At 46.3% G+C, this 27057-nt stretch overlaps 1 protein-coding gene across 1 annotated transcript in view; it reads left to right on the top strand.

Moving 5' to 3' along the window:
* MFSD9 (major facilitator superfamily domain containing 9) overlaps positions 1-27057 on the top strand; it is a 122525-nt gene that overhangs the window by 72783 nt on the left and 22685 nt on the right. The window contains exon 4 of the mRNA XM_069204439.1: positions 7528-7657. Coding sequence (XP_069060540.1) covers positions 7528-7657 — 130 coding nt within the window. The remainder of the gene's footprint in view (positions 1-7527; positions 7658-27057) is intronic.

The following is a 27057-nucleotide window of genomic DNA, read 5'->3' as shown; positions in this document are numbered from 1 at the left end:
ACATTCTCGCTTTTTACCCTTGTGTCTTTGCCCTGGAATCCTGACTAAGTGTAACCACTGTCCGTGAGTCAGAGCACTGCCTTAGGGTACTGCAAGCGAATGTGTGCGAGTGCGTGTATACTAGCAATACTGATATCAGTGGAATGTGTAGCGGTGCAAAGTGAGAGTGTGTACCTGGGCTTGATTTCACCATGCAGTAGCACTGTCATGCACGTTGTTTATAATAGTGTTTGCCATTTAAGTTTACTAGTGCGACCTAGGCTGCGGAGCTATTTCAAAAGTGCTATAGTTATCTGTGTGTATACATTGCTGCTATCGTTGGAACAAGGCTTCATCCTACAACTATTTTATATTGAATTGGTGTGATCGCTTGGGTGGGTCCCGGGCTGCCAACGTGGTAGTACTGCATGTAGGCGCTGGGAGGGAAAGTATTGTTTTTCTCATGTGTACATACTGCTGATGTTGTTTTAACACTGTTGGACCTCGTACTAGTAGTTATCTTTCTGAATGTGATTTATGCCGACCTTTACACGATGTTCATGTGGTGTTTATTCATGTATGCATTGAATGCAAACTTTATTTACATACAGCTTGTGTAAAGCGTCTTTTGTGACTCTGTGTACTTATTGTGTGGATATTCTGAGCCAGTGCTTTACACTGCCTCTGTGATAAGCCTGACTGCTCTGTGCTAACCTACCCAAGAGTGAGCACAGGTTATACAGTGAGTGTAATCACCCACCCCTAATGGGAGAGGTGAGCTCTGCCTGGCTAGGGCCTTGTCTCAGCCAACCAGAACGTGCTGCCTCCAACAGCTGATACACATCTTCGGAGACAAAATTAGGATTTATCTGAAAGCGTACAGTAGACATTTTTTAATTAACTTTCTATTAACAACAAGCCTTTGACTAGTACATTGCGCTTAAACAATGTCTGCAACTTCAGTATTGTGCTGAATTTCAACAAATAATCCATATTGTACTTTCCTGATGCTTTCGCATTACTCCACAAGCGGAGACCTTTGGCGCTTCCGGGATGACACATTTAATATTTCTTTGCTGCCTCTAGTATAAGAGGGTGAATTTTATGCTTGCATGATGGCTCGCATGACTGCTCAGATGATCACTGCACGACCACAGGTGGAATCACCTGAAAGACCTCCTACAATGACAAACCACATAACCTCTTACGGATATATGATATAACAGATTGTAAGACAGTTTCTGACTGCTTAATTTAACCAATTGCAAGATAAATTGCATAGTAAAGTACTTACAAACTGTGTGAGTAACAGCATAGCAAATTGTAACTCAATATTTGTGACAGTAGTTTCTAATGCTGTATCTTTGAGTGTAGCTTGCTCCCTGTCTGCAAACCGATTTCTCACTTTGTTGGGGCTAGAAAGTGCTATATTAATGGCAGTACAGTAGAAGACGACAACACCGGCTGGCGCTACATTAACGGTTTTAGAAAAACCTGCCTAATGTATTAATGATGAGATAGCTTCCTTGGCTAATACCACTCAATGGTGCCAGATTCTGGATATTCTTTATTATGTCCTTTCCTGTAGGACATTTTTTTAAAGTTTCTATGGGGGTCCCACTTGAGTTTGTCAACTAGGGCCCCCACAAAACTTTCTGATATGCCTAATAGCAGAGCCCGACATTCTTGACATTTTGTTGATCTCATAACAAATGTAAGTATGACAGATTCACAAGGAGAGGAAAGCAGAAATAGAAAGCCAGCTAATAACGTAGGTTTGATTACCATTGCGCCCTTTACACTTCAGTAATGTTAGAAATAGGGTCTTTGGTTGGCAGTCAGGTTACCCCCTGTCCAAGCAAGGACCCTCACTCTAGTCAGGGCAATGAAGAAAAATACACTTAGATGACCCCTGCTTACCCCCTTGGTAGCTTGGCACAAGCAGTCAGACTTATCTCGGAAGCAACATGTAAAGTATTTGTACAACACACACAGTAATACAGTGAAAACACTACAAAATGGACACTACACCAGTTTACAAAAATAGGTAATATTTATCTAAATCAAACAAGCCCAAAATGACAAACATCCAAAATACATAAGTTAAGTTAAAATATGAATTTTCAAAATAATAAGTCTTACTACATACAAAACAATGTAAACGATGATTTTGCGCAAAGTACCTGGTTAGCGTAAAAAAAAAAAAGCCGCACAGGAAAAGGCAGTGATGCGTCTATCCCTTCCTTCGTTTCTTCTCCAGTCAGGTCGGCGATGTGTCATTTTTCTCCCTCGCAAGAGAGCGATGCATCGTTTTCCGGACGGGGCACCTAGGATCCGCGTAGACTCGGGTTGACTTTGATGCCCAGGTACGATGCATGGAAAATCCTGTCGCACAGTGTTAGAAAATCGCACTGTGTGGGGTTTGCATCCTTATCAGCAGCCGCAAGTGGGTGTTTTGCATTGTTTCTCCAGCCGCGATGCACCGATCTCCCAGACGCGAAGCCGACGGCGCATCGTTTATCAGCCGTGTTGCAGATGGTGCGTGGATTTTCAGCTCTTGTCTGCCAACTTTACCTTTCAAGGGCCCAGAGACTGGAAAGGCACCACTTGGCAGGGCAGGAGTCTCAGCAGAGAGTCCAGGGGCTGGGAGGGGAAGTCTTTGATGGCCCCGAAACTTCAACAACAGGAGGCAAGCTTAGTTCAAGCCCTTGGAGATTTTTCTCGGGGAGGAATTCACAACAAAATCCAGTCTTTGTCGCCTTTAACAGGCAGAAGCAGCCCAACAAAGCACAGTCACAGGCAGGGGCAGCACTTCTCCTCAGCTCTTCAGCTCTTCTCCTTGGCAGAGGTTCCTCTTGGTTCCAGAAGTGATCTTGAAAAATCTAAAGTCTGAAGTTTGAGTCCACTACTTATACCCCTTTCTACCTTTGAAGCAGGTACACTTCAAAGGAAAGTCACTGTTGTTCACAAGATCCCGCCTTGCCCAGGCCAGGCCTCAGAAATACACCAGGTGGTTGGAGACTGCATTGTGAGAGGGCAGGAACAGCCCATTCAGGTGGAAGTGACCACTCCTCCCTCCACCCTAGCACAGATGGCTCATCAGGATATGCAGGCTACACCCCAGCTCTCTTTGTCTCACTATCCAGAGGGGATTCACAAACAGCCCAACTGTCAAACTGACCCAGACAGGGAATCCATAAACAGGCAGAGTTACAGAATGGTTTAAGCAAGAAAATTCCGACTTTCTAAAAAGTGGCATTTTCAAACTAACAATCTAAAAACCAACTTTGACAGATGTATTTTTAAATTGTGAGTTCAGAGACCCCAAACTCCAAATTTGTATCTGCTCTCAAAGGGAATCTGCACTTTAAAAATATTTATAGGTTAGACCCCATGTTAACCTATGAGAGAAATAGGCCTTGCAACAGTGAAGACTGAATTTAGCAGTAACAGATCGGTACATGTCCCACCTTTAACATACACTGCAACCTGCCCCTAGGGCTACCTAGGGCCTACCTTAGGGGTGCCTTACATGTATAAAAAGGGAAGGTTTAGGCCTGGCAAGTGGGTACACTTGCCAAGTCGAATTGGCAGTTTAAACTGCACACAAAGACACTGCAGTGGCAGGTCTGAGCCATGTTTACAGGGCTACTCATGTGGGTGGGACAGCCAGTGCTGCAGGCCCACTAGTAGCATTTGATTTACAGGCCCTGGCACCCCTAGTGCCCTTTACTAGGGACTTATTAGTAAATCAAATATGCCAATCATGGAAAACCGAATCACCAATACAATTTACACAGAGAACATATGCACCTTAGCGCTGGTTAGCAGTGGTAAAGTGCCCATAGTCCTAAAGCCAACACAAACAGGTCAGAAAAAATAGGAGGATGGAGACAAAAAGTTTAGGGATGACCCTACAAAAAGGGCCATTTCCAGCAAGTAGGTAAGACTCATCTGGAATTTTGTGCCTTGTCGGATTGCCTCATGTGTAGTACTGGCTTCCATTCTTAACAGCACATCTGGCATATTGCATCATAAGGAGTGTTTTCACCAGTTCTGAAGCCTCCTCTGACGTATTGTGTACAGTTCTGTCTGACTTATCTGGAGGGAGAGTGCATCTGTATTCAGCGTTCAGTTATGAATGGCACATCTTATTTTCTTCAGATCTGTAGGTCACCTATTGAACATTGTGTATAAATGTGTAATTGGATGGGAATTAAGGATGGCAAGTAACACTTCCATTTTCTCAATAACATTCCTCCCTTTACATAAGTCACTTTTCAAAGCTTGGAGGCAGAGTTCAGGTCTCAAACCCACCTTCCAACACTCTTTCATTAGACTCCATTACAGCTGATGTGCAGACCTTGTGCTCATTTCTGAAGGCTTTATTTTTCATCTTTCATTCTTTAGCTTGAGCTGTAATGAAGATTAGGGATCCAGCACCTCCAGAATCAGCATCCATTGGGCAAAGCCATAAATTAGGTAACTACGTGCTACAATAGACTGCAAAATAGGCAAAACCAAAGTGCAATCAGACATCCCTCTAAGGGCGGTCGTACTGAAACCATCTCCCCATCAAAAAACACAATTATAGCCATGCTTCAGAGTATCAAAGGAAATACAAAAAAATGGGTACAGTGTGGAGAAGTTCCATAAAGCAAGATCCATAATGCATTACCCGAGCTTGATTGCACAGTGAAGCAAGGCGAAGAGGAGGTTTGACACCTACAGATTCAGTTTGTGGAATACTTGGAAAGAAATTAAAGGCTAGAAATGCTTTACCAAACCTGGTGCAAGGGAATTATCTAGCTTGAAAATTGCAAGGGCATATATGTGGAAGGCTGTTGTTTCTCTTCAGCCGTAGATGCCAATGACTTGCTAGGTTTTATTAAAGGGTGGCTGAACAGGCCCATGGTGATCATATGCCTGCAAGATGGTGGTAAAAGGGTGAAGATTATTAGGGTGTGGGGTCTATTGCTTTTTTATCGGTCCTATATTTTCCTGTCTTTAGTCTTCAACCAACAAGGATCTGAAGCACTGTATTACGGTGGTATCCCGATGTTGCTAAAGCATTCTTTGTGTCCTAGGTGGATGTGGACATCGAGGCTAAGGCTATTGAGACACCATCCCAGTAAAGTCTATTCAAACGTTTTGACATTTTTAAGTAATGGCTCCCACTTAGGATTGGTTAACTTGAAAGCTTAAACTCTCAAAAGGGAGGGCAGTATGAAGCGGCTCGCCTTCATTCCATCGGGTCTCCTCCTACCCATGGACAAAAGGACCAGAAAAATAATAGCGGACAACCTAATGTTTATGGCGGTAGGGCTTCGTGACCCATAATACTGGATGTCAACAAATTACGAGTAGCTAGGAGCCAAATAAACAGTGCCCAGTACTGTGTTGGAATCATTAGTAGAATATATTTGTTCCCTGCCTGTATCAAACTGAGGCAGCATGTCTATATGCTTGTTGATGTAGGGGCGCTAAAAATAGGATATTAGTACAATATGCTCTATGTGAATCAGAACTCAATTGTGGGGAAATGCGCATACCTGTCTTATCATCCAGTGATAGTTTAAAGTGAAGTTCAAAACGTTTTCCCCCCATATAGGAGGTTTTCTGTCCCTGCATCATAAGTTATCATAAGACACCATTGTAAAACAGAACACGGGGCACTTTCATGGAGTCTCTAATCATTTCATGACGGCCATTTTCCTATTAAAGCATATTGGATTGCAGAATGAGACACCACATTATGCGTATAAAAAATGTTGACGATCCTGGTTTTATATGGGGTGAGGAATGAACACTTAAGTCATAAGAGACATTGCCTTTACTGCTTTGCAACGTATGATTTGTGTTTGCACAGGTGCGATATAACTGGAGTACGATTATAGGTATGTAAATAAACGTGGCACTATTCAGGGCCTTCATGTGTGAATACTGAACAACAGGACTGACCTATAGGTCATTAGCGATAGTAAAGAACTATATGAATAGTTTGGTTGAAGTATTGCAGTTGCACAGATAGGTAGGTCAGTCAGAGGCCCTGTGAGTTTTCTTGGTAACCGGAAATGTAAATGCTGTTTTTTCTGGTGTAATGTGATAAACACCCTCATAAGTTGAAAAGGGGGCCAAGAAGATGCCGAGGGGAGCCAAGCTGACACATTGTTTAAACAGCCCACTACTCAATGGCACTTCTCTTTTGCCACTTCAGGAGGACCAAGGATATCCTAGACTACTAGAAACAAGCGCACCTATATATGGAATTTCTATCAAGACCTATGTTTCACATATAGCAAACAATCTGCACATTTCGAGATGGATTATAGTCTGCTGTATCACTTAATAGTGTACTTTAAACTAATAATAGCAACATCTCTCAGCCTCCCAATTATACGTTTGTGTTCATTACTAGTCTTACTGAAAATACATCAGTCCATCCCTATATTTCTCACTCCCTAAATATCCATACATCTTGAACATCAAGAACATTTTGCCTGTATGTCCAGCCAAGAATCTAGTGGATGTGTACATCACCTGTGGCAATGGACCACACAGAAATTCGACAAAGCTGTCGGTGCCAACATCTTTAACTTTGATCCTCCCCATCTTAAAAGAAATTCACAGAATTGGTCCTTTTTTCTTATAACATTGAATGATATCTGACACCAAATACTCTTTTGAAGGGTAAGGTATGTGTAATGTGGAATTTGGACAGGCTGTTCATATATTCCACCTGTTTGTTCACTCATTGTCCTTCCTGTTGTTGAGGACTTTAAAGAGGTTCGTCGGCTTTTTGCTGACAAGCTCATCACTTTACTGTTCACACTTGAGGCCTGATTTAGATATTGGTGGACGGGTTACTCCATCACGACGATAACGGTTATGCCATCCATTGAAATCTAAATCCCATAGAATATAACAGGATTTAGATTTCGGGCGATGGGCTATCATTACCATTTGACGGAGTAACCCTTACACCAATATCTAAACCAGGCCCTTAGTGTTAATCTTTTGATCTTGATGGCCCAGAAATCTGTCAACCTTTACAGTTTCTCCATAACAAAGGAATCTGTTAACGGTTTGATGTCTTCTTAACATGGAAATCTGATAGGTAGCTCCATTCTGGATGGTCACTGTTACTTGACCAGTGCTGTTGTCAGTTAGCTCTGCAACTACTGCCCGGAGAGTTTCACGGAGCGAAGACTCATCCGTTATAAGGTGTCTGACGAATATTCCAGATAGAGCTTACATCAGAGTGAGTATGTGCCGCAATATGGTCTCTAAATGTGTGTTACAATAAGATAACATGCATTTCAAAATATGACCTTTCTTAAAGCAGTATTGCAATAAAGTCTATGGTTTTGTTATGCAAAAACTACAGATTTGGTATTGCTTTTCATGACAATGTTTTTTTGTTGTTGTTAAAGAGATGTCAAACGGTATTGGTACTGTACCAAGCATTTTCATTGCGTTACACTCTATCATGCATTGGCAACATAGGTTTGTGTTTTTTAAGTAAATCTGTATTTTACTCCACTACAGGGCAGTTGGAGCGATGTAGTTGGAAGAAGAGTCTCCCTTCTTTTCTGCATTCTTCTGAGCTCACTTGGTTATGGTCTTCTTGGTCTGTCCACTAACCTATATTTGTTTGCTCTTGCAAGAATTCCTATTGGTGAGTAATTAAATATTTTGCGTAGACAAAATATAACTGTATTTCAGTTTTTTTTAAAGGCAGTGATTTTCAGGACATTTTCAGAATATGTCATCCTTTCACTGATGCAGTGGAAGAAGAATGAATTGCCCCAGTAATGGTCAAATGTAACCGAACACCATGGAGAAGAAACTCTTGTCTGCCCTTCTCTGTGGGGTAAGACCAGAAGGGGTGAGAACACCTATTTGTTAAGAAGTCTGTAAAGAGCACGCACCAGTAGGTAGGACCAGGACTTCAAGGTCCATAACTCCCAGAGAGAGGAGGTATAAACGTGGCAGAATCACAAAGTCCTGCTTGGGGGCAGTTAAAAGCCAATTTAGTCCCACACTGTAGCGGCACTAGGAGGCAAGGCCAGGACTACAAAGCCCAGAAGGGAGGAAGGGCAGGGCGCATTTAAACGCTGGATCAATCACATGCCGCAGGTGCACCAAGAGAGAGGTCAAGTACTACAAATTCCAGAGAGGAGGCAAAGGTGGGACAGGGCATATTTGAAGGCTGCATCAATCCCGCAGCGGACGACACACCAGGAGACAGGGATAGGACTGCAAGGCCCACAAAGTCCAGATAGGAGACGGGCAGGGTGCATTTAAATGCCACATCAATCCTGCCGCGCGTGATGCTCCTAGCCATGTGCCCAGGGCGAAGACTGGGCCAAGAATGGGCACCCGGATGAGGCTTGGATGGGTCCTCTTTTTTGGCCTCTTTATCCATCAAATGCTTTCATCCCCTCCCACAAAAGGTAAGCCCTTTAAGCTACAATATTGGGAAGAGAAAGGCAACTCACTGTAGAAGGATTAAGAAACCTACTTTAAAGGCCACATCCTCCATCACTAATTCCTTGTCTTCTGTGATGGGGGTCATTAGTTCTGAAATCGAAAATGTTGAGAAGATTGATGCTGTCCAATGCCAATCCTACCAAAGTCCGATAGTCCTCATAGTTACAGTAGCAAGTGAAGTTGTCTGCTCTGAAGAAGGAGAGGGAGGTTACCACCAAATAACTGTATCAAGTCAGCCCCATGGATTACCATAGAGTAATAAGAGGAATGGAGGAGGGAGCAGTTCTAATTTAAATGACACTCTTGAAATTCTTGCAGAAGACATTACCCCTATGGATCGCCTTCCAAACAAAAAGAAAAAACAGAGAGACAACAAATTGTACTTGTAGTAAGCAGCTGGATAAGCCACTTTGTAATATTTTAAATAGGGGACACAATAATGATGCCCAGAGATCATATAATAACTTAACTGCAGAGTTGGAATGTGGTAAGAGCTCTAAACACTAAATTGATGGAACATTACAGTCTCTTGTTCTTGAAACTGGAAACATTTATACAGTCTCAGTTTACAAATCTGGAGTTGAAACTGTCCATGTTGGCAGAAAGATTGACCATGCAACACCAGTTGGGCACCTCAGAGTCAATATCTTCTACTATTATCACCTCAATGACCTGTGCTCATCCATCAGAGGTCAGAACAACCCTAAATCCCCATCAGACCATTGCTAATGATTCTGGAAGCAATGTACATGGCACAGCTACGTTAGCCGTGTCTTCACCAAGGGGCCCTAGTCACAAAGCCCATCTAGACCATCATGTGGACAATTAACCTTTCTATAATTAAGCTTCTTAAAAAGATATCTTGCAGTTACCTCCCAAATGCAACCCGTAGTTAATTGTTTTAGAAAATATTCCACCTGTAAATTCAAGTTTGAATGAAGATGGCATGCCCCTAAAGCGTAAAAAAACATTTTTGGTGTAGAAATCCACAGGTTGATGGGCTGACTTGTGAAATAAAGTTCTATCTGCTCACAGGATACGGTGGGTGGGGTTGCATGCCAATTAAACTGTGGTAGATTACATTGTGATTAACTTGAAAGATCCCCATATGGTTGGCTACTTGTTATCTTCATTGAAGTATTTGTTAGATTATATAAATGCTAACCTTAGGTTAGCCAGTTATAGAATCACCTTCAGGTAGAGCCAAGAGTGGATCGGCAACATTTATTTCCAATACACTTATCTCGGGTAATGCTAGGAAAATATGGTGCCCTCCTAACGTTTTAGTGGTCATGCTTTCTCATAAGTGTTCTTTTGATTTTTTTACTTGTTATTTTTTTATTTTAACACTAGAGACTCTGTGATGTTATAATTGATTTCGCCAATTTCTTAGAAACTTTTTTTGTTGATTATAAATATAACATACATTGTTTTTGGGGTGGTGATTCTAACATTCACATTTGTGGATTTTGTGATAAATCAGTGTTAGAAAAGGGATCTCTAGTTGGCAGAGGTATACACCCTTGACCAAGTAGGGAGCACAATCCTAGTCAGGGAAAGTCATAACACAGTTCAAATTATCCTGTGCCCACCCTCCGGTAGCTTGGCACAGAGTAGTCAGGCTTAACTTAGAAGGCAATGTGTAAAGTATCTGTGCAGAACGTATACCGTAACACAGTGAAAACACCACTAAAAGACACCACACAGGGTTAAAAAAAACAGAGAATTTTTAACTTAATAAAATACTGTTGGAACAAGGAAAAGCCAATGTACACAACAAAGTTATGAATTTTTAAAGACTAAATCCAACTAAAGCACTTAGAAACACAATAGTTCTGATTGGGGCTATCACAGCGTTGTTGACGGAGTCGTTCCCAACAATCCAAAACCACCAGTGCCGGTCACGGAATCACACGGACCCCCAGGTACAGTACCTTTTGAAAGCAAAGAACAAGGACGGAGTCGGAAAGAGGCATCGCTGGAGTCGGTGTGGCGCCAGAAAGAGGTGTCTGTTCCGTGCTGCAAAGCAGGTGGAGGTGATGCGTTGGGTTCCGTCTAGATGCAGGGGGAGACGATGCAGTATCGTCCATGATGCGTTGATTCCTTGTGACTCTGGGGAGGGGGAGAGGGGGTTGCTGGTTCCAGTCCATCAGGATGTGATGTGTTGACTTTGCAGTGTCACGATGACTCTGAGTGAGTCACAGCAATGTCAGAGCTGCGTTGTATGCTGCGGTCATTGCGTGCAGCAAGGTCCACTGAGCAGGACCAGGCTGCAGCATTGCTGAAGTTGTTCTGGAGTTGCTTGAGTTGGGTACTAGCAAAAAGCTAGTAATTGAAGTCTTTGCTGTCCCTGAGACTACAGAACAGGAGGCAAGCTTAGTCTCATTTCTAACAGGTTGTGAACAGATACTGTCTTGCCTAAATATGTAGCGTGGGATATTTGGGATTTAAGATTAGAGGTGCATTGAAATCAGTCAAGTCGGAAATGTAATACATTTGGGTGGAAGTAAAAGGAGGATTCCCTCATGCCCGCATTGCGACCACGCCAGACATCTACAAGACCACATCCCTCCACCCAGCAGCATAGTGCTTTTGACTGCTTGATCGTGTTTGTAGTGGGTAATGGGGGGTGAGTGCGGTCTAGGTCCGTATCTAACACCGTATTGCAGTCACCTCCTAGGAACCATGGAAGGTGTGCACAGTCTGCAAATACTGTGGATAGATGGGCAAAGAACACATCTTGGTTTGAATTGGGGGCATAGGCACATTTCAACACTATTGGCATGCCACCCAGATAGCCTCTTAAGAGTAACTTTTCGACCTTCTGTATCTATTTTGGATTCTTGGTGTAAGTAAGGGGCACCTGCTCGCTCCCATATCGCTGTTCCCCTCGCATATGCAGAGTATGATGTATGGAATAATTGACCTCTCCATTTAGTTCAAAGCTTCATGTAATGTAAGATGCGTTTCTTGAAGGTAAGTGATGTGTGTTTTCCGTCTGTGTAACGGTGCTAACACAAAATGTCGTTTTTGTATGGAACCCAGGCCATGAATGTTCCAGGTAAGGATATTATAAAAGGTAGGAGTGGAGGTCATCTGCCTAGGAGGGTGATATATGTGGCATAGGCATGTCCAGTGTTGAGAACATTGTCCCCTATTGGCTAATACCAGTATGTCAGACTTGTAGCACAATTGTAACTTTCCCAATACTCGGTCCAGCGAGAAACAGCCGTTCCACCAAACTATTAATACAAACATAATAAATGAACAAGGCGCTACTTGGGCATTCGCCTGTGGGGTTGCAATCATTGGGAATTGGTCTGCGGGATGCCTATTGTGTGGTCCATACAGAACACTAAGCAGTTGTCTGGGCCCGGACTATTACATATGTCACAACTGAAACACATAGCAATAATAATCCTGTATCGCATCTAGTGTTGCCATCTGGTCCCCAGGGCTAATGGCCTAGAGGGTAGCGAACGTGGAGCATACCTAATAAAGGAGAGTGAATAGTTACACCTAAGTACTTGCGGTGATACTTTGGGTATTACAGGTTCTTTGCTATTTGCGGTGTTATTGATGGAAACAACAATGTGCTGCCATCAGTGTCTGAATCCATTGCACTGCCGTCAGGCGAACCACCGCTAAGGCAGTGCAGCTGTGACTTCAGGGCCACCGCCGAGAGCAGGGCCTCACGTTGACTCGTCCTGGCCTGGTGCAGGGACGGCACAGTCTGCAGCATAGTTTCAGGAACTCCTGGGCTGTCGGCGAGAACCCGGAGAAGGGGGTCACTTGAGTGGCCATCTCTGTTATTCTGGTAGAGTGTGGTCCATCCATGAATGTGCGGCTTCCGCCGAGTCAAAAAAGTGAGATCATTGGTAGTATAGTATTTTGTGTTTTGCAGGTAAAATCAGAGAATAGGTGAGACCAGCAGCACGTAGTTGTCTCTTCACATCTGTAAACACGGAGCGCCGCTATTGCACTGCTACTGTATAGTCTGGGAACAGGAACATTTGTGTGTTATCCATGAGGATTGGTGACCTTTCTCTTGCCGCTCTGAGCACTTGGTACCGGTCCCTATAGTTAAAAATCTTGGCCACTATGTGTTGTGGCAGCGTGCCTGGTGCTGGTTTCCTTCTGGGCACCCTGTGCGCCCTTTCCACAGTGAAAAAGGTGGAGGGTCCTGTTAGGGACACCACTGTACGGAGACACTCCTTGATGAAAGTGCTTTGCCTGGACACCCTCCATTCCTTTCGGCATGCCAGTGATACGGACATTATTGGGACACGCAGGTCCTTCAGCATCTTCCGCCCTGTCTTGTAAATCTCCACTTGCTTGCATAGCTTTGTCATTATGGAGACTTGTTCTTATAAGCCTGGCTCAAGGGTCGCCAGCGTCTGTTCTGTTGTTTGCACCCTGTCCGCTAATTTGCAGTGTTCATCTCTGATAATACTTATATCTGCAGTGAGAGTGCCAAGTTGCCTTTCCATTGAGGCTCTTGATTCCCTGATCTCCCGTAGAATTAGATCCAGCTTATCCATAGGTGTTGTCTGGTCAGTAGGTGGCACTACCTCCGAGGGCCGTATTGCAGAGGAACCATCTAGAGGAGTGTAAGTGGTAAATAATTTATCCTGGCCTGGCAGTTTGGTTTTTGTGTGTCCCATGCTGTCTTCTCTGTAGCGGCTGGTCATTTGAGGGATATACATTTGGAGCAGTACTCGCACAGTCTAAGTGGGTAATATCCACTGGCTCTATGGCAGTGAGCGTGGTGCCTATTTGCAGGTAGCCGAGACTAGAAGCAAGTTGTTATGTAGCTCAGTAAATGTAGTATAGCTTTCAAATTACCATCAGTGGAATACTACAACAGGGTCTCTACGTAGCCAGTGGGAGGCGGCCAAAGACAAGGAACCCCTACCCGTGACCAGCCTGTGCAGGCTATAACCCGCAATGTACAGCCGAAGAATCAGGTACCTGCCATCTTGGGCCGCTAGCCACACCCCGAGGTTCTTCCTCTTGTTACCATGTCTGAATATGACCAATATGATCATGGCCTTGAGGCTTATGGCCCTAATGAGGATGAAGACTATTATTATGATGATGGTCTTTTTTAAGTTACTGATCATTCAGTCCAGTGTTCTCTGTACAAAGCTCACTCCTCCACCCTTCCACTTATTAATAACAACCTTGAAAAACTCGCTGGCCTTCCCTCAGCTCCTTCCCCTACCCATCCAGCTGGGCCCTCAATCCAATAGAATTATCCAATACCTTCTTGGCCACATTCCATAACCCTCAGTAATTTATCACAAGGGATTTTGGGGGAACATACTTACAGTACTAAGAAACGCTCGAAATCTCCTGCCACTTCAACAGATACTGATATAGATTCTGCCTCCTCTTCCTCTACTCATCAATCCAAACATACCAAGCAATCCAAGAAATGTAAACGTCCTTCCTTCCCCCATAGCTCTCCCCTTTCTCCCACTCCTTTCAACTTTGAACCCTCAGACATTTGCCACCCTAGGTCTTCATAATGAGTTGCTGCCCCAGCAGTCAGAGTACATGCACCAACACTTGCGCAAAAGTTTTGCGAAAGAGGTCCAAGCCAGGCTCACACCAAAGTGCCAACATCCTGACCTTCCACACAAGACCGCCCAATCTCCGGACATAGATTTTAACATGCTCACCATTTTGAAAAACATTTCTAAGGAACCAAAAGAGGGGATTGACGGAGCCCTTCGAGTTTGCCAGGACTAGGTTCTGGACATTTCTGGGCCCTTCATGAAATCATTGAATTGGCCCTGCACTCCCAGGAGACAGGCTCTTCTGTTAATTCAGAAGTACTTGCAGGGTGGAACCACCATGCAATCTGTCTGTTGGGCAATGCTAATTGTGCCCTGGCCTCTGAACGGGGAAAATCAGTTCTTTTACAAAGCGACCTGCAACTGGTGGAGCTGACCACTGCTGAACCTGGTCCTTTAGCTGAAGGACAGATTTTTGGAAATCGTTTTGTCAAGGATCTTGGCAAATTTGTGAATACCTTCGCTTCCCTCGACAAAGCACAATCTTCGGTAACGAAAGCTTTAAACCCCCTTTTTCTCAGGGCTGGTCGTGGCAGAGGACGTCCGGCCAGCAGCTTCAACCAGCAAAGTCCTCAACAAGGTTTCGCTTACAGGCGTAGAGGCAATTGGCAGGATCCAGCCCAAGTGGGCTTCTTCCCCCTCAACGTCCAGAGGTTTCCAAGGAAGATTCCATAGAGATGTCAACAGGGGTAACCAAGCTTCTTCTTCCAATCCGCAGGTAATGGTTCTTCCTCTTTCAATCTTCCATTGGGGGCAGACTTCTACATTTTATACACAACTGGGCATTGATTTCAACAGATTGTTGGATTCTGGAAACGGTTCAAGGTTACCACATAGAGCTCACTCAGTCTCCTGTTCAGTTTTCTTCCCCTCCTCCTCTCCTTTTTTCCCCAACTAGTTATGAATTTCGTAGACTCAGAGATTCAAGAACTATCACTCATCCAAGTGGCTTCTGCAGCACTGTGTTCCTATTCCAGAAGAAAAGGTGGCAGTCAGAAACTAACTCTCAAACTCAGGGAATTAAACACATGGGTTCTCTATCGCCATTTCAAGATTGAGGGTATCCATCTTCTATGAGACTTGCTTCAGGAACAAGATGGGATGGTATGCCTAGACCGAAAGGACATTTACCTGTCAATTCCATTTTTCCCCCCTGACAGACGTTATCTTAAGTTTCAGTGGAGAAATCAATGGTACGAATATCTATCTCTTTCGTTCAGGCTTTTGTCAGCTCCTTGGGCATTCACAAAGCTTATGAAACCAATAGTAGAACATGTAAGAGAGATGGGAGTTTGCATGATCGTCTGTTTAGATGACATGATTCTGATGGCACAGGACAAAACTTCACTGTTGATGCATCTGTCCTGGGCTTTGTCCCTGCTTCAAAATTTGGGACTTGTGATCATTTCCAAACAATCCATGATGATTCCATCTCAACAAGTAGATTTCTTAGGTTTTCAGATAGATTCGATGAAATCTCAACTCCTCCTTCCCCATGCGAAGGTGAAATCCATCCAGAGAGAATTGAAGTTGATTCTGTCCAATCAGATGGTGTCTTTGAGATCCCTAGCAAGGATTGTGGGTCTGTTAGCTTCTTCTTTTCAGATGATCTTCCCCGGTCTGTTGCTTTACAGAGCTTTTCAAAGGTTAAATATCCACTATCTCCAGAAAGGTCTGTCCTACGATACTCAAGTGTCTTTACCTCTAGATGCTCAGGAAAAACTCCATGGGTGGCTACTCACATGGATGCTTAGAATGGAAACGCCATTTTCGGGGCAGTCGCAGATGTTACCATAGAATTAGATACCAGCCATTGGGGGGAGAAAAGAGCGGGGACTTTTCTACAGGAGGTCGATGGTCATCAGAAGATTTCTCAAAAATTGCCCAGGTAGGTTGTTTTCTCCTCATGGAATTTCCTTCATTATTTCAAAAAGGACTACGACAATGGGATTCATTATGAGTTTGGCGGACGGAAAAGACCATCCGCCAAACTTCTGCGGTCAGGTTGCGCCAGTGCGGTCGCCTTCCTGCGAGCCCCATTAGGAGTTTCCTACTGGGTCAGCGTGCGGCGGCAATGCTGCAGTGCATAGGGTACAGCAGCACCCGCGTGCAGTGCGGCGGGACTGGCCATGGGAGCCCCTGCACTGCCCATGCAAAGTGCATGAGCAGTGCAGGGGTCCCCCTGCGCTCCAGTGCTACCGTCATGTAAAAGCTGGCGGAGAGGGAGGTCGTAATCCCCAGGGCAGCACTGCTTGAATCCGGACCACCAGTCCCTTCTCTGGAGGTAAACTGACGGTGCTGGGAGTCCGACCGTGGCGCAACCAGTCGGACCACTGCTTTGGCGGCGGTCAGGCCGCCACCGTGACCCTGGCAGTCTCAAGACCTCCAGGGTTGTAATGATCCCCTATCTCTTGATCAATTGATTGTCCAACTTTTCCTCATAATGCCAAATTGTGTGTGGTCAAGTGTTTGAAAGTGTATGAGGAATGCTCTCTGTCTTGTAGGACGGGTCGTATTTTATTAGCAATTCAGACAAATTTCAACCCAGTGTCTGCCGTGACCTTAGCCAGGTGGGTTTGTTGGATCATGGCAGACACTTTCATTGGTGTGTCAATTTACTGTGCGCATTCTGCTCTGGAGTAGTGGCTTCCAAAGCGTTTGTGCTTGTTTCCAGATTAGAAGACATTTTACGAGCATCTGATTGGTAATTTGTATTATGTTTAAGTGTTTTTAGTTTAAACCAATTGTGCATGCTTTTTCTATTGTTGTTGGTCATCTTTAAACCAGCATAATCAGAGCCTCTGGTCCTGACATAGAATAGAAAGTATTCGAGCGTATGCAACAAGAATTTTAGATTCTTTAAGGACACAGGGACAAGGATAATCCAACTCATTGAGACAAGAAAACTGCTATGATAAGGTTTGTAGATTTTTATATGCATATCATGTTAATGTTTGTTTCTTATTACCTTCCCTTTTTTAAAGGTATAGCGTATTGGTTTGGATTTCCTGTGTTAGTTTCTCCCTAGGAGCTGATTGGAAGCAAGTTTGAAACTTTCTGGAGCGTCAATGTCTTTGAATACTGGTGTTTTTGGTGGCTGTGGGTGATCTCTACCTCACATACATTCTGATTCAGTGATCTCCTGTTATTGTTGCTTTCAGTTGATGTTGAACTATTTCACAGCAAAGAAAGAGGCAGTCAAGATGGTGTTTCACTGTTTGGTAGGTTATGCCTTATTACTATTGGTGGACAATGAAGGAGGTGTGGTTCAAAGCCTCATGGGAAATGTAGTTTAATAATGTATGTTTACAGTTTTTTGATTGGCTGCTGTTTTGGAGTAGTAAAGATAAAAGCCCTAATTACAATGTTGGTGGTAAATGCTGCTTACCGCCGTGCAGAAGACCGCCAACACACCGCAGCGGAATTCCGCCACAGCTATTACGACCCACAGCTCAGAACCCGCCAAAATCTAGACACCCACACAAGTCCGTCACACCAAAGGTCAGTGATTAACTGGCGATAACAAAACCTCCACCGTCACGCCAACAGGAATACGTCCACACTATCACGACCCACGAATCCACGCAGCGGTCTTTCAACCGCGGTTTTCCATTGGCGGTACACACCGCTGCGCTCAAAATACACACACATTTACAACCACATTGGACAAATCGAAATACACACACCTGATACACACACCACTCCCACACACCCAATACAATATAAAACACACACCCACATTACCCACAAACCTTTACTACCCAAAAATTTGAAGAAGGCCAGAGAGACAGCAAAGCAAAGACAACACCAGCATACAGAGGCACACCACACCATCACACATCCACGCACAAAACAACACACACCCCTAAACATCACCCCACAAATCACAACACCCACCACCTCACACATCACCCACACCACCCTATGGCACCGAAAAGACACCCCAGATTTTCTGAGGAGGAGCTCAGGGTCATGGTGGAGGAAATCATCCGGGTAGAGCCACAGCTATTCGGATCACAGGTGCAGCACACCACCATAGCTAGGAAGATGGAGCTATGGCGCAGAATCGTGGACAGGGTCAACGCAGTGGGACAGCATCCAAGAACTTGGGGTGACATCAGGAAGAGGTGGAACGACCTACGGGGGAAGGTGTGTTCCGTGGTCTCAAGACACCACATTACGGTTCAGAGGACAGGCAGCGGACCCCCACCTCCTCCCCCACAACTAACAACATGGGAGGAGCAGGTCTTGGCTATACTGCATCCTGAGGGCCTCGCAGGAGTAGCTGGAGTAATGGACTCTGGTAAGTTAAATCTTTAACTACTTCATCCCCCACCCTACCTGCATGGTAACACATACCCCCACCCTCGCCCTCACCCCCATCACTCCAACTCCTCACATATGTCCCACTATCACAAACCACACATCCCAACACAATCTCTCTGCATGCAACTACAAAGCATGGACACCCATCACCAATGCATGTCCACTACACATACCCCAGGGTCATCCACCCATTGCACACCATGGCACACACAGATGCAATAATCATGCCTTTACACCCCTGCCGGACCCCTACCCAACGTCACCGGACAGAAGGTTCCAGACATGTCCACTCCCCCCACAGAAGAGGCCCACAGTGATGACAGCAGCTCTGTCCAACTGGATCAAGATGACGAGCCCGGCCCATCTGGGACCTCGGGACAGTCGGTTCCCCTCACACAGTCACAGGCCACCACAGAGCCTCCCCCCTCAGGATACACCAGCACAGCACCCACCCAGCGGGCCCATACCTCTGTCCCCAGGACACGCCAAGCAGCAGTGTGTCCAGCACTACAGGGAACCCAGGCTAACCCACCACCCCAAGAACAGCAGGGACCTGGGGGCAGTGGTAGTGGGCACACGGTTCAGGGGACGGAGGCCCAGGAAAATCAGGGAACTGGGAGGGCTGCTGTGCGACAGGGGGAGGACAGGCCCAGGGAACCCACTCTCCACGATGCCCTCTCCAACATCATGGGAGCCTACCATCATTCCCAGGAGACAATGGCAACGTTACTGGCCAAGTTTCAGGAGACCGAGCGGCTGCAGGAGGAACAGTATTTGGGTTTCAGGGAGGAACTCAAATCCATCAATACCACCCTGGGCGTCATTGTAGGGGTGCTGAAGGACCTTGTGAACACCAGGAGGGACACTGTGGCACAACAAGGGGCCCCTGACACTAGCCTGGACGATGAACTGCCCACCACCTCCGCCAGTGCTAGTGGACAGGAGGCACCGCCACAGGACCACGACACCAGCACCCCACCCCCTGCAGATGGAGAACCATCCTGCAAGCGGTCCCTGAGATCCAGGACAAAGACAGAGAACAGTGCCAAGACCCCCGCCAAGAAATGAGACCACACTGATTGTCATCCTTCTGCTCCACTTTGTCATCCTGTCCATCCTTCAACTGCCCTAGCTCCACTTCCTGTGCCCCTTTGGACAATGCACCTGTGAGACAAATAGACTGGACTCTGCCATGGACATTCCTCCACCATCACCCCTGACCATTTTACAACCCCCTCCACTATTTTGCACTTAAATAAATACCCTTAAATCACAAAACAATCTGGAGTCAGTCTGTGCTTTCACAATTGTGTATTTGCAATAACTGAGGGAAATAGCAATGTCCATTGTACTGTCAACATACCTATGCCACACAGCTCTAGTCCATGAGGTAACATAGCAGAGGTCACCCACACAGTGGGACCCACATCTGTGAAATCGAAAGGGAAAGTGGCAAATCAGGGTCCATACACTGTGTGAAAGTGATAGACAGATGAGAGGTCGAACAATTTATCAGATGTAGGAGGCAGTGATGTCTTCTTACCTGTGTCTCACTGGAAGTATTGATGGATCACGGTGTTTCTGTTTTCTATGTCCTCTTCTTCTGCCTCCTCTTCTTCACTGTCCACAGGCTCCACAGCTGCCACAACACCTCCTTCAGGACCATCCTCCTGCAGAAAAGGCACCTTTTGTCGCAAAGCCAAGTTGTGCAGCATACAGCAGGCCACGATGATCTGGCACACCTTCTTTGGTGAGTAGTAGAGGGAACCACCTGTCATATGGAGGCAACTGAACCTGGCCTTCAGGAGGCTGAAGGTCCTCTCTATAACCCTCCTAATTCGCCCATGTGCCTCATTGTAGCGTTCCTCTGCCCTTGTCCTGGGATTCCTCACTGGGGTCAGTAGCCATGACATGTTGGGGTAGCCAGAGTCACCTGCAAATGTCGAGGGACAACTGTTAGACACACACTAACCCTTAGGGACAACCCCAGATCCAGACAACTATTAACACTGAATAGGGTCCATGTCCTAACCTAATAGCCACACACGGTGCCTCTGGAGTTGCCCCATCACATAAGGGATGCTGCTATTCCTTAGAATATAAGCGTCATGCACTGAGCCAGGAAACTTGGCGTTCACATGGGAGATGTACTGGTCTGCCACACACCATCTGCACATTCATTGAATGGTAACTCTTCCGGTCTCTGTACACCTGTTCACTCCTGCGGGGGGTACCAAGGACACATGTGTCCCATCAGTGGCACCTTATATGTTGGGGATATGTCCCAGGGCATAGAAGTCACCTTTCACTGTAGGCAAATCCTCCACCTGAGGGAACACGATGTAGCTGCGCATGTGTTTCAGCAGGGCAGACAACACTCTGGTCAACACGTTAGAGAACATTGGCTGGGACATGCCTGATGCAATGGCACTGTTGTTTGAAAGGACCCACTTGCCAGGAAATGGAGTACAGACAGGACCTGCACTAGAGGGGGGGGATTTCTGTGGGATGGCGGAGAGCTGACATCAGGTCAGGCTCCAACTGGGCACACAGTTCCTGGATTGTGGCACAATCAAGTCTGTAGGTGACTATTACATGTTGCTCTTCCATTGTCGACAGGTCCACCAGCGGTCTGTACACCGGAGGATGCTGCCATCTCCTCACCTGCCCCAGCGGATGTGCTCTATGGATGAGAACAGCGATCAGAGGGTCTGCCAACACTGAGATACTTAATAAACAACTTTATTGCACACATTTGTCAATCCTCTATGTGCCTGTGTTAGTGTGTATGCAAGGCCTAGATATGTGTGACACATTTAAAATTAATGCCATGTGGCCCCCTGAAATGGCGGCTGCCTGACCTGTAATGTGGGACAAGGGGCTATGAGGTAACTGCGCTGGCGTTGTACACTGTCGCGGTAGGCAGTCGAAGACCGCGGCGCAATCCTGCATTGGTTCACATTGTATACACTATATATATGGCAACACAAAACCTAACTAGGGCCGCACACTTCCCTGTATATACAAATTATAATAGACGGTGCTCATACACAGGAAAACATATTTGTTGCCTAATATGTATCCTGTTTTTTGTTTGGACTTGTAGTTTTAAACTTCATAGGTCATATACGTGTATGGTGAATTCTACATCATATGTGTTTAACAAGGTGTTTAAATGTGTATCGTATCAATCTATATTTTTGAATAATTGGTTTTGTTTTTTGTTTTTTTGTTTTGTTGTTATTTTTTCTTTGAATGATCTATATATTAATTTATGATAAAATATTTGATTCATGTCATTGCCATATTTAACTCATTGAACACATTTCTTTCAATTTTATGACGGTTTAAATCAATTAAGAACTTTATATGAATCCATTATATTGAAATACTTAACACTTACATTTTTTGAGTGATCCACAGGATGTTTCTTATATTGGTTAACATTGGACCCTATGGGTCCCAGGAGCCAATGACGATGTACGCCGGCGGTGACCGCCATTTTCTCTCTGTTCACTAACTTGATACTTGATCTTTGACAGGAGAGGACCTATACTGCAAGTGCTGCTGTGACCTCAGTCTGGAAGCGACAATGGCTCAAGTGTCTGGGGAAAGGGCCCCTGCCTTCACATCGGAGGAGTTGGAGAAACTAGTGGATGGGGTCCTCCCCCAGTACACGCTATTCTACGGTCCTCCAGACAAACAGGTGAGTACACTGTGAGCATGCTGTATGGGCAATGCCTGTTTGGAGTGGTGTGGATGGGAGATGGGGGGTCGGAATGAGGCGTGCATGAAACGACGGTGAGTGCATGTGCGTCAGGGCAAGGGTGGGAGCGTGGGCCAATGACTGTGACGGTCCGGACGGTTAATGTTGTACCTTTTCCCCTGTACTATTCCTGTAGGTCAGCGCCCACCAGAAGAAGGATATTTGGCATGCCATCGCCAAGGACGTCCAGGCCCTGGGGGTCCACCACAGACGGAGCACCCACTGCCGTAAAAGATGAGAGGACATTTGCTGCTGGAGCAAGAAGACAACGGAGGGGTGCCCGTCGCCCCATGACCCCCCGGATGTTCCGGATCCTGGCAGTGGCATATCCGGAGTTGGATTGGCGCGTAAGGGCATCACAGCAGCCACAAGGGGGTGAGTACCGTCACATCCATCTGATTCAACGCACATTGGAGGTGTCTGGGTGGGGGAGGTGGGGTTAGGGTTCCCCTAGGCGAGGGCGAGAGGTTTGCAGGCAAGGTCCCTTCGTGAGGCAGGCTATGTGGCACCCCACCCCACCCCACCAGTGTTAAGAGCCATCTACCCCTAGTCAGGCTCCTGTGACTTCCATGTGTGCAGCAATCGGGCATAGGCCTTGTACCCCATGTCCCTGTGATTATTTAGGGAACTCTAAGTGCATGGCGTAGTGCAGAGGGCTGCTGTGTCTGTAGTGTCCGCCGACGGTAGCGGTATTGCATGCACTGAACATGTCTTTCTACTTTCTTTCCCCCCCTTTTTGTGGTCTCCCTGTTCTTGTGTGCATTAGCATCATCAGGCGGAGGAGCTGTGCCACCGGAGCAGTAGGGAGCTGCATCCCACAAGGCCTTGGAGGGCGACACTATGGACTCTGAATTCACCAGTGGGAGAGAGGGCGAGGGGAGCTCCAAGGCAGCGACAGGAGCAGAGACCATCGACACCGACTCCTCCTCTGTTGGGAGCTCCCTTGCGTTGGCGGGCCCCTCTGTGCACACCGCATCTACAGGTACAGCCGCCACCACCCCCCACCAGCACTGCCCTCCCAGCAGCCCCTCAGCGTGTGCCCCATGGCTGCTCACCCAGGAGGGTGGGCATCTCCTTCGCCCCAGGCACCTCAGTCCCTGCCTCAGTCAGCCCTGCTGCCCTTAGTGAGGAGGCCATTGACCTCCTCAGATCCCTCACTGTTGGGCAGTCTACCATTCTGAATGACATCCAGGGTGTAGAGAGGCAGTTCCAACAAACAAATGCATACCTGGAGGGCATTCATTCTGGTCAGGCAGCCCAACAGCGACCATTTCAGACTCTGGCCTCAGCACTGATGGCAGCCATTGTCCCTGTGTCTAGCCTCCCCCTCCAACTTCCTCCGCCCAGACCCAATCCCCTGTACCTCAGCCTATCCCAAGCACACCATCAGACCAGCATGCACACACCTCAACACAGATGGGTAGCTCTGGCAAATATAAGCACCACACATCCCACAGGCACTCACACAAGCATCATACCCATGCACACATACCATCAGCCACTGCCTCCACTGTTTCCCCCTCCTCCACATCTCCCTCCTCCCTCCCTGTCACGTCTCCACTCACACCTGCATGCACTACATCTTCAGTCACTACGTCCATCACCAGCACGCCCATCACCACACACCGCACACGTGCAGTCACCACCCCCACTACCATTCACACATCCCCTGTGTCCTCTCCTAGTGTGTCTGTGAGCCCTCCTCCAAAACTACACAAACGCAGTCACACACCCACCCAACAGCCATCCACCTCACAACAGCCTCCAGCCCATGCACCTTCATCCAAAATCAGCAAACGAACACCTCCTACAACCACTACCTCTTCCTCCACTCCCAAACCCCCTCCATTTACCCGTCCCAGTGTGTCTAAAAAAAACTTCCTGTCAAACCTTGACCTCTTCCCTTCACCTCCCCCACCCCTTCCGTCCCCTAGGGCCCGCCTTTCCAGGTCCCAGCCCAGCACCTCAGCCACCACATCACTGGGAACAGTGGTGCCAGCAGTAACCGGCTTCTGGAGTGCGCCAAGCAGCAGGGCAGCCAGTGTCCCACGGAACCAGGCCAAGGACATTCCCCGTCCTCCAAAACAAAAGAAGTTGCCCACAGCCTGGAGGGAGAAGGCCAAAACACCTGCCACCAAGGGCTCAGCCAGGACAGCAGTTGGGAGTGGCAAGACAGCTGCGCCACCATCCAAGGTGAGAAGGGCCAGAGAAGGAAAGGGAAGTCGCCGCCAACCTGCATGGCGGACAAGACCGCCACTGCCACATGGACTGCCGTCATGGGCACCTCCGCTCAGGACACCGCCGCCAGCAGCACGCTCAGTGAGCCCCCCACCAATACCACCGCACAGGACACCGCTGCCAGCAGCACGCTCAGTGAGCCCCCCCACCAGCACTGCCGCCCAGGACACCGCCGCCAGCAGCACGCTCAGTGAGCACCCCACCAGCACCGCTGCCCAATGAGCGCCGCAAGAACCGCCGCTACTGAGGCCGCCACCAGCACCGCCAGGGGCCACGCCACATCCTGTGCCAGTAGCACCACCACAGACATGGCTGCCATCCCCAGTGGTCAGTCATACGAGGCTGGTGGTCAGTTCCAGGGGCCTGGACAGCTTCCATGTTGCCCCACCGTCAGTGGAGTGCCAGATCCACTACCTCTGTCCTTGGCAGGATGAAGCACTCTGGGCACAAAGCCCCCTCTAAAACCAGTGGAGAAAGGCATCCACTACCTCTGTCCTTGGCAGGTTGAAGCACTCTGGGCACAAAGCCCCCTCCAGAACCAGTGAAGCATCACATCCACTACCTCAGTGCCTGTTTTATTTCGATCTGATGCCCCAGCAGTGTTCTTTCCGTTTGTATTGGGTATTGAGTGTGGGCCTCGCCCATGCATTTTGGGCCCAGTGGTCCACGAACTATGTAGGTGCAGTACCTAGAATTGAATTCTTGGTGTACATATTTGTTAATAGTGTATATATATATTTTTGACTAATGGATGTTTATTGATTACAATGGTTACAATCATTTCCTTTTGTCCTTGTGTTCTTCCAGGGGGGGATTAGGGGGTGTAAATGTAATGTTTCAACATGTATTGGTGTGTATGTTGTGTGTGAGGGTGGGGGAGTTGCATGTGTGTGTCACTCTCTTTTCCGTCCCCCCTCCCCTGTGTCGTAGGTGCAGTACTCACTGTGGCCGTCGCCGCCGTCGGTCGTGCTCCTGGTAGAGGAGCAGGAAGACAGTCGCAGGTAGAATTTGGAGTTCTGGCTCCATGGCGTCCTGGTTCCTCGTGGGGTGTGTAGAGGTGAGAGTTTTCCCTTCCAAGTCCAGTTTCCGCTGTATTTTTGTTTGCGTTGAATCCGCCCCGAAAAAAGGTGGTGGATTGGCCTCTCATAATGGTGTGGCGGAACACTGGCTTCCGCCTGTCTGTTGGCGGTGACCGCCATGCTCTTTGTTTGTATCTCCGTGGCGGTCGGAGTGTTAAAGTGGCTGTCTATGTTGGCGGTTCCCGCTGCGGTCATAATTAAAAAAAAAAATCCGCCAGCCAGTTGGCGGTCCTACCGCCGCTTTAACACCGACCACCAGGGTTGTAATGAGAGCCAAAGTCTAATCCTCGTCTCCATGTTCTTTTTAGAATCAAAAATTCTTGTTGCATACTCTAGAAAATTTCTACTCTGTTGCATGAAGCTTCCAAATAAGTGAGTCCGTGCTATTGATGTAAATAAATGCCGATGCCATATTGATAAAGAAATGCCTGTAAGTCTCGAGACATAAAGCCTTACAGTACTTAACTCATTTAGAACGGCCTAAATATGTGTTTGCTAATTAAAAAGAGGGGGGTAACCCAAGCTAAAACAAAAAAAAATACTAGCATGTGTATGAGTAAATGAAAAGGAAACACCGCTGTCATCATAGTGTGGGAGAGGACACAATATATTTGAGGTAAGTTTTGAAAAAGGACCATTACCATAGACCATAGTTTGTAGGATGAGGAGATCTAAAATTCATTGCCAGTACGTTAATCCTTAAATTGATACACTCAACATAGATTGCAAAAGAGGTAATAACAAAAATGGATAGTCTTCAAACATTTCAGGAGTAATCAGCCAGTAAAACTTATATCCAAGTGTTGTGCAAATTAAAACGTATAGCATTGCAAACTTCTCTCACCTTAGAGGATTTTTCTGTCCTTTTGTCATTAAAACGATTGTAATGTTATTTTATGCATCTGTATATATTGTTTGCAGCCTTGAAAGAGTCTCTAAGGCAAAACATTTGTTGGTTGCCTTTGTATATGCAATGCATCTATCCATCTGTACTACAGGGAATTTATGAACCATGGAGCAAAATGGGAAATAAAATTATTTTCAGTCACTCCAACATAAACACATGCTTCGGAGTATCTATATGTTTGGACTATAATTATTTGTGTTCTTTGATAATTATTTAAACTTTGCTCTGGAACAAATGTTCCTAGGTTGGGCAATTTCACTCTTGGTAGTGGAATGAGCAAACCATGTAAGTGCCAATTAATGGACAGTTAGCATAATTGCCTTGTACTATACCCCTTTACTTATGTCTTTTGTATAGATGTGCGAACTCATGGCATAGCCACCATTTCTTGTTATAGCTTACGTAAGACAAACCTTTTTTAATTTGGGCATACATGAGCTATTTCTGAATCCTTCAGGCAAAGATGCTGATTCAAAGATAACATGTTAAATCAGTTTACCATCAATGGTACCATAATGAACAAATTAAGTAGGTACAAATGATGAAATCCGTGTCCAGTTATCTACTGGTTTCTTTGAATCTTCAGATGGAACCTTACTTGCTACTTATATCAAATCATAATCACAGATATTATCTGACCTGACTCTACCTCGGATCCTACATTATGTGGAAGCATTCCCTACTAAGAGA

Source organism: Pleurodeles waltl, chromosome 8 (assembly GCF_031143425.1).
Source record: "Pleurodeles waltl isolate 20211129_DDA chromosome 8, aPleWal1.hap1.20221129, whole genome shotgun sequence".
Classification (NCBI taxonomy): Eukaryota; Metazoa; Chordata; class Amphibia; order Caudata; family Salamandridae; genus Pleurodeles; species Pleurodeles waltl.
Note: the sequence above shows the minus strand (reverse complement) of the source record. Positions and strands in the feature narration are given on the sequence as shown.